We start from the raw sequence: 13945 nt of genomic DNA, 5'->3' as shown, positions 1-13945 counted from the left end.
AAGCTGATTAATATAACAATATCATTGTTGCAATTTGTACTGTATATTGCAATTTGTACTGTATAGTAAATATACAGTACATACACATTGCAATAATGATATTGTTGTGGTGACAAATGTTGTCTTTAATGTTCAGATGAATTTAATATGAAGGACCCCTGGGCCCTTACCCTAATGGAAACAAATAGTGCTTTCTTGGATTATAAAAATTGAACTGTAGGCTACGTTCCTGTGCTTTTTTCTGCAAACTCTTTATAAAGTAATCAATCTATGGAGGTATATGCACCTAAACGCTGGGCTCAACAGTCACGCGATTAATTTAGAGACAAATCAAAAGCATTGATAGTGATATTTAACGTGATTCATATAATATCAGACAGAAGGACGTCGAGTCATTGGCGGTCTAAATTAACACCATTAACAACAGTTGTAGGCTACAACACGCCTAATGAAAAGCTCTGTAGAAGTTTAGTAGTTTTTATTTTCTATTACGTTACTAGCCTGGGGAAAGTGAACGAGCCTTGCATCATCCTCGTCCCCCGCCGGCTGTGGTGGAGCTGCGGGGAGTGCAGGCACGGCTTTCCGCATGGCTCTCAAACGCGATGTGCCTACTGTAGATTATTCTCGTGAGTTGTGGACTCGTGTAGACATATTGATTTTGAGAACTCGTGGACGTGGTGCAACTGGTAGCCTACAAGTTGCAACAACCTTTGCAGCGAACTATAGCATATAGCATTTATTGCACGTTGCGTGCTCAGCCTCAGTCATTTCCCTCTCTGTTAACCACACTATGGAGATCTCTTCGACATACTGTCCCACTCGCTCTGCGGCGGTCGCTGAATGCACAGAACAGTGGGCGTATCCTCCCCGACCCCACTCTCTCATGTAGGTGGGGTGACGTCACCACAGGCTCTGCTTGCATGCATGCACAGACACAGCGGAGCTAAATGACGACTGATGAGAACCGTTTGGGGAACCGTTAATACGAAAACGATGGAACCGGCTCCGGATCCGCAATGTCGGAACCGGGTCTGAAATGGACCCGGTTCCGAATCCCAACCCTAGTCATGCCCAGCCGAAGCAAAGGCTCTGCTGCCCGTTATCGACGAGGGCACGTTCCAGCTGGAAATTACGCAGCTTCAAACAGACGAGCTGCTGAAAGCCAAGTTCAAGGAAGAAGAACTGTGGGCGTTTTGGACTCGTTCTGCACAGCCATATAAGAACAGCAAGAGACTTGCTATTTACCTTTTGACAATGTTTGGATCAACCTATATTTGTGAGTCAGGGTTTTCAACGATGAATCTGATTTAAGAATCAGAAGCGCAACAGGCTGACAGACGCGCACCTCAATCATTGCATGCACATCGCGCTCACCGCATACACACCCGACTTCAGTAAGCTTGCAAAGGAGAAGGTATGCCAACCGTCTCACTACATTTATTTGGTATATTTTATTTTTTTGCTCTCAGATTTGAGCAGTTCCTTACTTTTTATGGAAGAGAAGAAAAACGTTTGTTTAAAGTGGACCAAGTCATGCAATGCAAATGAAAGACATATACTTATCCCTATTCCCTGACATAATTTTATAGCTAAACGGACAGAATTTTATTTTATTTGAATGATGAAACCCAGCTGCCATTAATAGTTCTTCACTTATAGCTATCTATTTTCAGGTAAATTGTTTTATTTTACTCAGTCGGCCATATCACTACTCATTTTTTTTCATGAAAAAGGTCATAGCTGGGTAATCTATTTTCAGGCAGATTGTGTTTATTGTATTTTATTTTACTCAGCCATAACAATTTATTTTCTGTTAACCAACTTGCTGGCTGGCAGGCAGGCAGACAGCTACTCATAGACAGGCAGACAGACAGCTACTCATGGATAATTGGACAGGCAGGCAGGCAGACAGCTACTCATAGACAGGCAGACAGACAGCTACTCATGGAGAATTGGACAGGCAGGCAGGCAGACAGACAGCTACTCATAGACAGGCAGACAGACAGCTACTCATGGACAATTGGACAGGCAGGCAGACAGCTACTCATAGACAGACAGACAGACAGCTACTCATGGACAATTAGGCAGGCAGGCAGACAGCTACTCATAGACAGGCAGACAGACAGCTACTCATGGACAATTAGGCAGGCAGGCAGACAGCTACTCAGACAGGCAGACAGACAGCTACTCATGGACAATTGGACAGGCATGCAGGCAGACAGACAGACAGCTACTCATAGACAGGCAGGCAGACAGCTACTCATAGACAGGCAGACAGTAAGACAGCTACTCATTGACAGACAGACAAATAACTACTCACGGACAGACAAACAGGCAGGCAGGCAAAGAGCTACTCATGTTATGTTATTATGTTATTATACAGCTACTCATGTTATGTGCAATAATTTGTGCAGTTATGGAAACAGCTCTTTGTGTTTATGCAAGAAAATGTAACACATTTATGTATTTACATATTGTGTGCATGCACATTGTACAATGATACTATTTTGCGGAAATAAAGCAATTGAAAGAGAGAAGTTATCAAGTATCATTAATGTCGTAATTTTATCTACTGGCCCCTGGCCATTTTTGTAATGTGGCCCACAGGTAAATCTATTTGAGTATCCCTGACATAAGGGATGGTTTTTATGACAATACACGGTGTGGCAAACCAGGGGAAACAGCCAGGCCTATTCCCCACAGAATGAGGCTGGGGGAGGTGATAGAGGGAGTATATCACCCGGTACAGGTATTGCAGCCAATGGGAGCCTGGACATGGACGCACCTGCAGCCAGTAAGGCAATCACCAGAAGCTGTTAAAGAGCCGACGCCCAAGCTGTCTGGTGAGTGAGTCTGAACTGCTGGAGGAGTGAGGAAGGAGGAATCTCTCTGTGCATGAGGAGGCTGTATGAGGGAGATCTCTCAAGCCGACTGAACTCCTCAAGGGAGAGCCTACAGCACCCTCCCCCAACTAAGTCACTAGCTCTCTCTCTGCTCTACCCACAGGACTGCAAGTGAGAAGCCTAAGCCCCTGAGAAGAGGAACCTTTATGTTGATGTTTTGCCCCGTTTTCCCCTTTCTCTAAGACTTTAAATAAAAGACGATTTAAGTTTATGTTGCCTCTGACTCCGAGCCTCTTACTTTATTGTGAATCTGTACCTATTCTCCCCTGGGTTGCCACAACGGAAATAAAGATCCATTCATTCATTCAGGGACCCCAGCAGTTAGTGTCAAAGTGTCCTTGAGCAAGACCCCTAATTGCTCCCGATGTGCAGGTTGGTGCCTTGCATGGTTTCCTCTGCCATCGGTATGTGTGTGTGTGTGTGTGTAAAGTGCCTTGGATAAAGGCGCTATATAAAGGCACCATTTACAATTCATTAAATCATTAACACACATGCGCACACGCACTCACAGTCCATGTAAAGCAAACAGCAGTAATAAATGTGTTTACAGTAAGTTTCATGGTTCTCTTATAGTCGTACTAATAGGTCATAGTTCTCATAGCTGTACTAATAGGTCATGGTTCTCTTATAGTCGTACTAATAGGTCATGGTTCTCATAGCTGTACTAATAGGTCATGGTTCTCTTATAGTCGTACTAATAGGTCATGGTTCTCGTAGCTGTACTAATAGTTAATACATTGTGGTTTTCAGTGTCATTTCACATCCACAGTGTTTACCTGAGCTCCAAAGCAGTAGAAGCACTATCACTGTCTCATCCATGTCTGGATTCTCTCACACTGGATTCTCAACTGGAACTTCACCGATCTGCACCGACTGGTTCTGGCTGGGATTCTGGTCAACACTCTCTGAACTTCACCGATCTGCACCGACTGGTTCTGGCTGGGATTCTGGTCAACACTCTGGCCCCTTTTCCACCGGGGTTAAACCGGTTCGGTTCTTTCTTCCCGCCAAATATTGAACCAGTTCAGAGTGTTTCCACTGAAAATGAGTTGGTTCCGAACCATAAACGTCCGTTCCCAATGTGAACCACAAAACAGTGGTTCAGCTTTGTAATTGCACGCAGCACTTTGTGAACCGAGACTATATATGTGGGTGTCAGTAGGTTGGAACTTGTCAGTGGGTTGGAACTTGGGAGAACGCAGACACGCAACATAACAGAACTGTCAGAACTGAACTGATAACGATGCCGCCAAGAAAAAATTATGGATCGAACAAAGAATGTGCAATGGTCCGATGAGGAAACGGAATGTTTGTTGTCCGTATGGGCATCTCCTGAATTTCAGGAGAAGTTGGAGAGTAGTACCCGTAAAGCCAAATTATATTCGCAATTAGTTGAAGAGATGGCGAAAGATGGGTTCACCCGAACGGCATAACGAATTATAAATAAACTGAAGAAACTAAAATCTGATTACCGCGATGCCAAAAAGGAATTGTCCAAAAGTGGAGCGGGTTATGATAAGGCTGATGCATTTCCTTATTATGACATAATGGACGGGGCATTGGGACATAGGCCTGCAAACCAGCTGACAGGGTCGCTGAATTCAGCGACAGCAACGCTGGATGAGTCAAATTTTGCATCCTCATCCCCGTCTATTGCAACAGCAAATGATGACGGTAGGTTGGCGGTCGTTTTTTACAGTAGCCTATATTTGGATTTGGAGGTTGTATTGTCGTTCATCATAGGGCAGGCCTATGGGTATCCACTATCCAGAGTATAGTAGGCTATATGCAGCTGAACACTGTACAATGTAGCCTGCAGATGGACACTGTACAGATGTACAGTACAACTTTGGGTACTCATATGAATAGCATATAGAAATGATCGACTATAGTCAGTACATTGTACAGTCAATCAATTATGCATTAGTCTCTCAAGACAGACAGGGGTCGCTGTTTTCCTGTTATTTTCCGATGGGATTCTCAGATTGAACATGCATTGACAATTTATGTCTCATAGACATAGTTTTTCTCTTTCAAATAGTCATATTATGACTGAAACTCTAGCACAAGTTTACCATCAACATTAATAATGCGCACACAATTCCTATCTGTTGTATACTGTGTTATATACTGTTCATGTACCTCATGTGTGTGTGTGTGTATATATATAGCCTTAATATTGTGCTCGTATAATGCTTTTAGAATTGTCCAGCAGTGAAGCAGAATCTACAAGCACTGATACCCCTGACATCCCGACTGAAAACAAAGGGAGTAAGTATGCTAGGCATGCCTTTCTATGTTGTCTTCGGTTGTTGTGTAACCATTCGATTTACGCCCTTCCTGCAATTGTTACCATTATGGCAAGAATGCAATTATCTTTGTATTTATTCATTAAATAATTGTAAACCAATGCTGTTCTGTTCTTTAACTCAGAAAAACGTAAGCTTCAAGATGAGGTCTTGGAGTATCTGCAGAGTGCAGATGAAAAGGCTGAGGAAAGAGACGAGAGGATGCTGCAACAGATGCAGCAGTCTACAACTTCTCTGCTGGGGCTGGTGGAGAATAGAGGGAGTCAGCAACCCTAATAATAATAGCTGAGTGATTGTGTTAATTGTTATAAGAGTGTTTGTTCAGTAACATGTCTCTCCCATCTGGACTGGAGATGGGGAGACCCCTGTTACTGAACAAACACTCTTATGCCATGCATTCATTTGCAACACCAGACACATTTAATGCACTTTATTTTATTTATGAAATCATTTATTTTGACAACTTTTTGCAGTATTTTTTGCAGTTTGTTTTTTAATGTCAAAGACAAAATATATTTTATCCTTATAATAAAAACACTTTGCTGCAATACTGAAAAGCCCAAAGGTTTACTGATGTCTACTGAGCTACATGGGGGACCATATTTGAAAATATGAAAATAGCAAAGTCTAGAAAAAGAAAATACCTAGCATCTCGTGTAATTTCATTAGGAACATAGTCAAGGGGACATAACCCATAAATACATAGGCCATCTACAAGCTCAGAATGCGTTGCATTGTGATTAGTTGTGATTGTAGATTGGCTATTTTTGGTTAAGAGATTTGATGTAAAAACAGAAATTTGTGTTTCTTTCACATCTTAATTGAAACAAAATAACAAGGTGCCCAACTTGATACCAAACTTAAATGGCCAAAAACACAGCATAGACAAAGTAACCACAAATATAATAAAAAAAATATAGCAGCGTACATTCTGCTCATTAAATTAAACAGGGTTGAAATAATCAAACAATGCAGCTCGAACATCAGCTCCATCCTGCTCAGGGTCTTGGAGTTCATGGACAGGGGGCTCCATGTCCAAATGCTGCTGCATTGCTGAAATGCCCCCGGATTCGAAGTATCTGTCTCCTTTCTCCTCACAAATGTTGTGGAGCACACAGCAGGCCAGAGTCATCTGCTTAATCAGGTCCACTTCACAGTCATTTCTCTTGAGGAGACACCTCCATCTACCTTTAAGTCTCCCAAAAGTTGTCTCCACAATTGCCCTAGCACTGCTTAGCCTAAAATTATATCTGAGCTGCTGTGGGGTCAGTCTGCCAGAGTCAGCAAAAGGCTTCATGAGCCAAGGTTTCATGGCGTAAGCAGGGTCACCTATTAAATAGTGTCCAATGTCACGGCCAGAGATATTGTCTATGTTTTGGTGGAAAAATTGGCCATCACTTACCATGTCCCATAAGTGTGACTGTTTCAGTACACGTGCATCATGCACACTCCAAGGAAACCCCACACACACATCCCAGAACAGACCCTTTCCATCCACAACAGCCTGCAGTATGATTGAATGGTAGCCTTTCCTGTTGTGGTAGTCCCGTGCATATCGTTCTGGTGCTACTATGGGAATGTGGCTTCCATCTATAGCTCCAACACACTGGGGCACTCTCCATTTGTTGTGGAAAAATGTAGCCATCTCCAGCAACTTCTGCGCATCAGGGGTCTGGATGTGATCAGGAAGCAACACACTGATGACAGCCTTGCAAAAGTCCTGTGTGGTGGAATTCACAGTCAATCAGTAATAGCTAATAAAGGGGTCAGAGGCACTACTTAAATGGTGGTCCTTTAACACATGAGTGGACATGATGGGAGATAAACAATAGCTCAGGCCCAACAGAGATAGTTTGGCTCTTGTCATGTCAAATATAAAATGTATAATTGGGCACAGAGATGAATAACATATGATGAACATAATGTATAGCCTACTGGAAATAAGGTTACATTAACCAGCCATAATAACATGATTTCTTCCTCACCTGCAAACAATGGCAGGCAGTTGCAATGCCCACGCCAAAAAGGTTGCTGATGGTCCTGTAACACTCATTTGTGGCCATTCTCCAGAGGGCGATGGCAACTCTTTTTAAAACTGGGATGCACTGGCGGTAATTAGTGTCTCTCCGTTGAAGAACAGGGGCAAGGCGGCGACAGATATAATGGAAGCTCTTCCGTGAGACCCTAAAGTTGCTCATAAATCGATTATTGCTCCAAACAGGGACAATAAAATCCCACCAAAGGTGTGCCTGTGGATGGACCCACACCTCGGCCCTTCGTCTTCGGGTGTAGATCAATGACTGTGAAATGTTATATCAAAGTTGAATTACAGTTTTCTTAATTTCTTTTTGATAAATATATGAGCACGAACGCATGCATCGAGAGCCAGAATCCAGCTGAGACGGGGGCGTTTAAATAACGTATAACCTACTGTGACATCACAACCTCGTGGATACTGTTTACATCGGTTTGTGTTGTCACTGTTGTGCAACGCCCTCGGGGCGTCTGCGTGTTTGACGGATCCTCCTCCTTTTCAACATTTTGTGTTTAGGTATATTAGCACCACCAAATGAACCGGGGTTCAATCTGGTGGAAATGCAGCCGGTTCGCGACCGGTTCGCAAAAAGCACCAAGGTTCGGAACCGCACTGGTTCTGAACCGACGTTCTTTTGGTGGAAAAGGGGCCTCTCTGAACTTCACCGATCTGCACCGACTGGTTCTGGCTGGGATTCTGGTCAACACTCTCTGAACTTCACCGATCTGCATCGACTGGTTCTGGCTGGGATTCTGGTCAACACTCTCTGTTGTCTGTGTGTTTTATAAGTGACACATGTCAGCTCGTCATATCTCTTCATCATCATGTGGTGTTTTTTTTCTATGTAAATTCACACTGTAACTGCCGGGAACACTTGCTGGTTTTAACTTCAATTATTTTTGGTTTGAGGTTGATTTGTTTATTTACATTGCTTTGGGATATATTTTATTTTGACACTTCTTGTACGTTTGGTTTACCTTTTAATTTGAAGTGCCCTGTCACCGCTCGCTAAAACCACTCGCTTCACGCACGCCTCATTCATTCACACAGTCAGACAGTGACAGGAGAGAGAGACTACAGCGTGTGCGTATACGTAGAAACACTACGGTATGTTTGTTTGGTAACGCTTCTCACACTTTAATGCTGTAAATGTTGAACCTAGACATTTGTACGGTTGTACCTTCAGTAGACTGAGCAGTTTATACTTTCCACAGTGCCCGCCTGCTGTACTCAGTGTTGACATATAATGATGGGTGACGGTGTATGAAGGTTCCAGGTGGCGTCCAAACAACTTGTTAGCCCCTCGATAGCCGGAGCAAGGTATATCATATGATTGTTTGTTTTGGGTTTTTGTTTATTATTTACTTTGGGCTTAATTGCTTTTGTTTGTTTGTTTGGGTCTACGATGCTTTGTTTTGGTTCATTTTGCATTATGCCTGTTTGGGTTTCTATGTTAAATGCCTTTGCTACTTACTGAATCACTGAATTATAATCGACTATAAAGTATTTTATTGTTGAATTGTACTAACGTGATTATTCAAATGCACTGCTTTTATTGTTGAATGAAACTATGAAATGTTTGAAATGTTAATGTATTTATTCTCAATCTTTCCATAGTTTTCACGGTGTACAATCCATGATTCCAAAGGAAAATATAAACACCCGTTGAGACCAATCCACTCTTATTCTTTCACATCGAGGGCAGCTACACACACCTTTCTTGTTTACTAGAAGCTGCAGCTCCTCCTGCCCTACATAGTGAGTGTGAACTCTGCATGCTTCACATACATTAGAATAGGCCTACATTAATTTAAACAATATACTAGGCATACCATATTCTGAATTACCAAAAAGAGGACACATGCGCGCGTGCATGTGCACTTGTCAAAAAAAGTTTGGCTCCTAAATTTGATCAAATAATTATTAGTTATGTATTTATTTAAAGCAGTGGCTCTCAAAGGTGTGATCCAGGGACCCTCATGGTTCCTTGAGGGGGCTGATCTACATCCACACGTGAGCTTGTAAATGTTTTTGTTTCAAAATAAGGATGTGTTTACAAAACATTGCAGGGTTTGTTTACAAACATTTCAGGGTTTGTCTACAAACATGTGTGATTTGTTTACCTACATTGTGGATTTGTTTACCTACATTGTGGATTTGTTTACAAACATTTGGTGTTTGTTTATTTGGGATTTGTTTATAAACATTTTGGTATTTGTTTATAAACATTTTGGTATTCGTTTATAAACATTTGGGATTTGTTAATAAACATTTGGGATTTGTTAATAAACATTTGGGATTTGTTTATAAACATTTTTGTATTTGTTTATACAATTTTGGTATTTGTTTATAAACATTTTGGTATTCGTTTATAAACATTTTGGTATTCGTTTATAGACATTTTGGTATTTGTTTATAAACATTTGGGATTTGTTTATAAACATTTTGGTATTTGTTTATACCTATTTGGTATTTGTTCATAAACATTTGGGATTTGTTTATAAACATTTGGGATGTGTTTATAAACATTCTGGGATTTGTTTATAAACATTTTGGGATTTGTTTATAAACATTTGGGATTTGTTTATAGACATTTGTAAACAAGCTGTCAAGATGAGTTATGTATTTATTTAAAGCAGTGGCTCTCAAAGGTGTGATCCAGGGACCCTTGAGGGGGTTCCAAATGGACCCATTACAGGTCTGTAACTCTGAGAGTGTAACATATGGACCCTTACAGGTCTGTAACTCTGATAGTGTAACATATGGACCCAAATGGACCCATTACAGGTCTGTAACTCTGAGAGTGTAACACATGGACCCAAATGGACCCTTACAGGTCTGTAACTCTGAGAGTGTAACACATGGACCCAATTGGACCCTTACAGGTCTGTAACTCTGAGAGTGTAACACATGGACCCTTACAGGTCGGTAACAGTTGGTAGTGCTGTCGCCTCACAGCTAGAAGGTCCTGGGTTCGATTCCCGCTCGGGGAGCTGTGGGTGCTGGCGGCATGTTTCCTCCTCCACGTCATCAGTGCCCATACCCGAAGGTGGGGTTGGCGAAAGGGCCTTTCTGTGTGGAGTTTGCATGTTCTCCCTGTATCCCCTAGGGTAGGTACCCTCACAAAAACATGCAGTAATCCTGGTCTCTAAACTGCCTCCCCCTGGCCAGCTGGGGCGCCTGATGGAGGGGAATGGAACTGGTTGGAATAACGTGTTCCTTCCACACGCTACGTCCAACCAGGGAAACTCCCCCCTGTCAGGTGTAAAGGAGCAACTTGGACACTCAAGCATGAAGGAAGCATGAGTTCAAGTCTGTTGCTCTCCCCTTGTCCCCCATATATGGGGACTAGGTTGGCGGAGGGTGTGTAGAGCCCAGGATCACATTAGATGATTGACACAGGGGTGAAAAATGGGTTACAAAATCGTGGGATAAAAATATATATATAAAAAAAAAAATGTCTGAACATAGAAGCAGTATCCGAAACCAAGATCCTAAAAGCCAGGTTGCAATGCATTTTCTGTCCGCAAAACACACTGTGGCCACTCTCAGATACCAGGGGATTGAACATGTTAAATGCCCCAGGCGAGGAGGGGATCTGAATAGAATTTTGTTACAGCGTGAATCCTTTTGGATTTACACCCTAAATACAATGTCCCCAAAGGGAATGAACGAGGACTTCCCCATCAGCCACTTTTTGTAATTTCTTTATTGTATGCTGTATATATTTGAATTGTTGCCTAATTAATTAATAATACCTGATTATGTGAATCACTGTTTTAGATTATTTAATAATCATGATGTCCTTTTGTCTTACTCCACTGTGGTGGATTTGAGAAATGTGTAACACTGTTTTTAATGATATTTCAATATTTGATCTAATGACCATGTAGTGTTAGTTCCACCCACTGACTAGTAACGTGACCCGTGGGTGTCTATTTAAGTGGGTGGATCACTGACATCTTGAGTTTGACCAGATGAAGAGCCTTGGCTCGAAACATCGTCAATAAAAGTTATCTTTTGGAGCATACGAGTGTGCGGGTTCCCTTCTCTTTTCAGACAACACAAACATTAAACACTATAGCTGCTGTTAATAATAATAATAATAATAATAATAATAATAATAAAGTGCATTCCTTCGTCTTCACGTCTGCTCCTTTTCGCCCGACAAGCCATGAGGACGACCTCTCTGGTCTGGGGACCCTCAGGGGTCCATGAAGTGTTACAGCTCTGTAACACTGTGTACAGTACACATGGAACGATTTAGAACGGTGGTTATCAAAAAATAGCAGATGTGCAAACTTGTGTGAGCTTTTATATTTTCGATTTTCTTTTTTACATTTTTGAAAAATCTTGGAAGAACCTCCAATAGTGTTGATTTTGTCGACAAAAACTATGACGAAAATCTTTCACTGTCAAAAACTGAGCTATTCTATGATGAATTAAACTATGACTAAATATATTGACAATTTCAAAGGCCTGCCAAAATACACTTTAGTAGACTAAATCAACTATAGATTTAGTTGACTAAAATTATACAGTATTTGGTCGACTAAAACTAGACCAACAACACAAAAATGTTCAAAAGACTATGACTAAAAGTCTAAAATCAAAATTAGCTGTCAAAATCAACACAGGGGGCCCCTCAAGGACCCTTGGTGGTCCCCAGACCCTACGTTGAGAAACGTATACAGCGTGTGTGGAGATAAGCTTGAAGTTTGACGTCTGTCCACGGGGTTAGCAACTTTTTACTTGAGTTGCTGTTACATGTCTTGATGTCATATTAGACCGTGGGCCTAATATTTCCTATCATTGTTGTTATTAAACCCCTCGGGAGTCTCACATTTTGTTTTAAAATGCAAATTTTGGTCATGGGGTGGTATGGTCGATTTGGTACTGTAGCCTAGACCAGAGGATATTTCTCATGTTATTTTAAGGCTTAAACAAAACAAAAACATCATCTTGCTGGAAAAGAAAACGAGAAAGCTTTAAATATGGAGTGCCACAAGTTTTTTCCAGTTTTTCATGTGTCTAGGTGACAGTGCTTCATTAGACACCCTGGAGTCGTTTTTATGTGCAATGGTGTATTAACTTTGTATTTAAGGTTTCTTCCTGGAGGCTGAACCCTTGACAGTCAAACGGGCCAATGAAATAAACAGTATAGTATAGTGACATCACACTATCCCCAGCCCCTCCCCCTTTATCATACAACTACAGCTGTGGGTGCGGCTTCAGTTCAGGTAGATCTGACCACCCATCACCACCCACCAGGCAAACCAGGCAAACTTAATGAGATGGTGGGCGTGTCCACATAAAAGCATGATTTTAACAAATACTGTACACTTTTTGGAAAAAGTTCTTGCTCATTATATTATAATAATACCTGATGATCATGTTTTAGGGTGGGAAAAAATTGTGGCACTTCATCTTTAAAACAGAAAGCCAACTATTAAGGCATTCGGACACTAGATGCCTGCCAGTCACAATGTGGGACAGATCAAGTCTCAATTTGCGGGACGCCTAATACGTCTTGGAAATGAGGGACTGTCGCACCACGCAACGGGGGGGACATCTTGTCACCCTACGATGTACAGCTTGTCTGGTAGTCCGGCAGTCGAGGTCGACGGGTGGGAAATTTGGTATATAGTCTTTTTTATTGGCCTAAATTTTTGTCTAAACAATATATTCATGAATCTGCTTTCTGACCGGCTGTCGGTATTGGGCAATTTTAGGGGTTTCTTGTGACCCTACCATTAATATCCTATGGCAGGCAAAAATGTCAAACTTTTTTTTTGCTTTAAGTAGCATGTAAACTGGAGGTTTTCATTATTCTGAATCCATTCCAAGCATTAGTTTAAATTAGTTTAAATCAGCCATAGCCACTTGCCAAAATGTGCTGACCTCATTCAGAATTGTGAAAACCCCCTAGTTTGACATGTCACATGCTACTTAAAGCATGAGGAAAGTTTGACATTTTTGTAAATTTTGCCTGCCATAGGATGTTAATGGAAAAAACTAATATTTACCAAATTTCCCACTTTAAAAAGACTATGGCGGATGAGCTGAAGTTGTAACGTGCGTGACTCCACAGACGGCTCCTCCTCCTCCTCACACCAGCTGCAGCAGCAGGTCCTGGAGCGCCTGCAGGCCGTGCTGGGAGGAGGAGGAGGAGTCATTCCTCAGCTGGGAGGCCAGGAGGTACAGCCTGCGCTCCTCCGACACGGAGCCCAGGGACAGGGCCTCGTGGAGCTCTGGCACCCCCACTGCACCGGGCATGTCCTGAGAGAGAGAGAAATTATGTCTGAATTTCAGTGGTGCATGGAGAGTAATAATAATAATAATAATAATAAAGCTTTATTTATATAGCACCTTTCAAGAACAAGGTCACAAAGTGAGGACTGGACAAACTTTTTTACAGGGAGAGGTCGGATGTGGTAGAGGTCGGAATAATTAAGAGCAATTTTTAGGTATTTTGCACTTTACGTCTACTTTTAACTTTTACTTCTACTCCATTACATCTCAGAGGCAGATATTGTACTTTTACTCCACTACAACTATTTGGTAACTTAGTTACTTTGATTATATATAATTGCAAAGAAAGCATACAATCAGTATGACAATCAGTCCTAAATATCACATTTAAAGGAGAAATACACACATGTAATAATAATAATAATAATATCTCAAACTTATATAGC

At 41.6% G+C, this 13945-nt stretch overlaps 1 protein-coding gene across 1 annotated transcript in view; it reads right to left on the bottom strand.

Moving 5' to 3' along the window:
• Positions 1-10959: 10959 nt before the first annotated feature.
• arl10 (ADP-ribosylation factor-like 10) overlaps positions 10960-13945 on the bottom strand; it is a 41439-nt gene continuing 38453 nt past the window's right edge. Inside the window, exon 4 of the mRNA XM_080779902.1 lies at positions 10960-13526. Within this exon, the coding sequence (XP_080636028.1) occupies positions 13356-13526 (171 nt within the window). The 3' untranslated portion in view covers positions 10960-13355. The remainder of the gene's footprint in view (positions 13527-13945) is intronic.

This window comes from Protomyctophum bolini, assembly GCF_963924005.1.
Source record: "Protomyctophum bolini genome assembly, chromosome: 13".
NCBI lineage: Eukaryota > Metazoa > Chordata > Actinopteri > Myctophiformes > Myctophidae > Protomyctophum > Protomyctophum bolini.
Note: the sequence above shows the minus strand (reverse complement) of the source record. Positions and strands in the feature narration are given on the sequence as shown.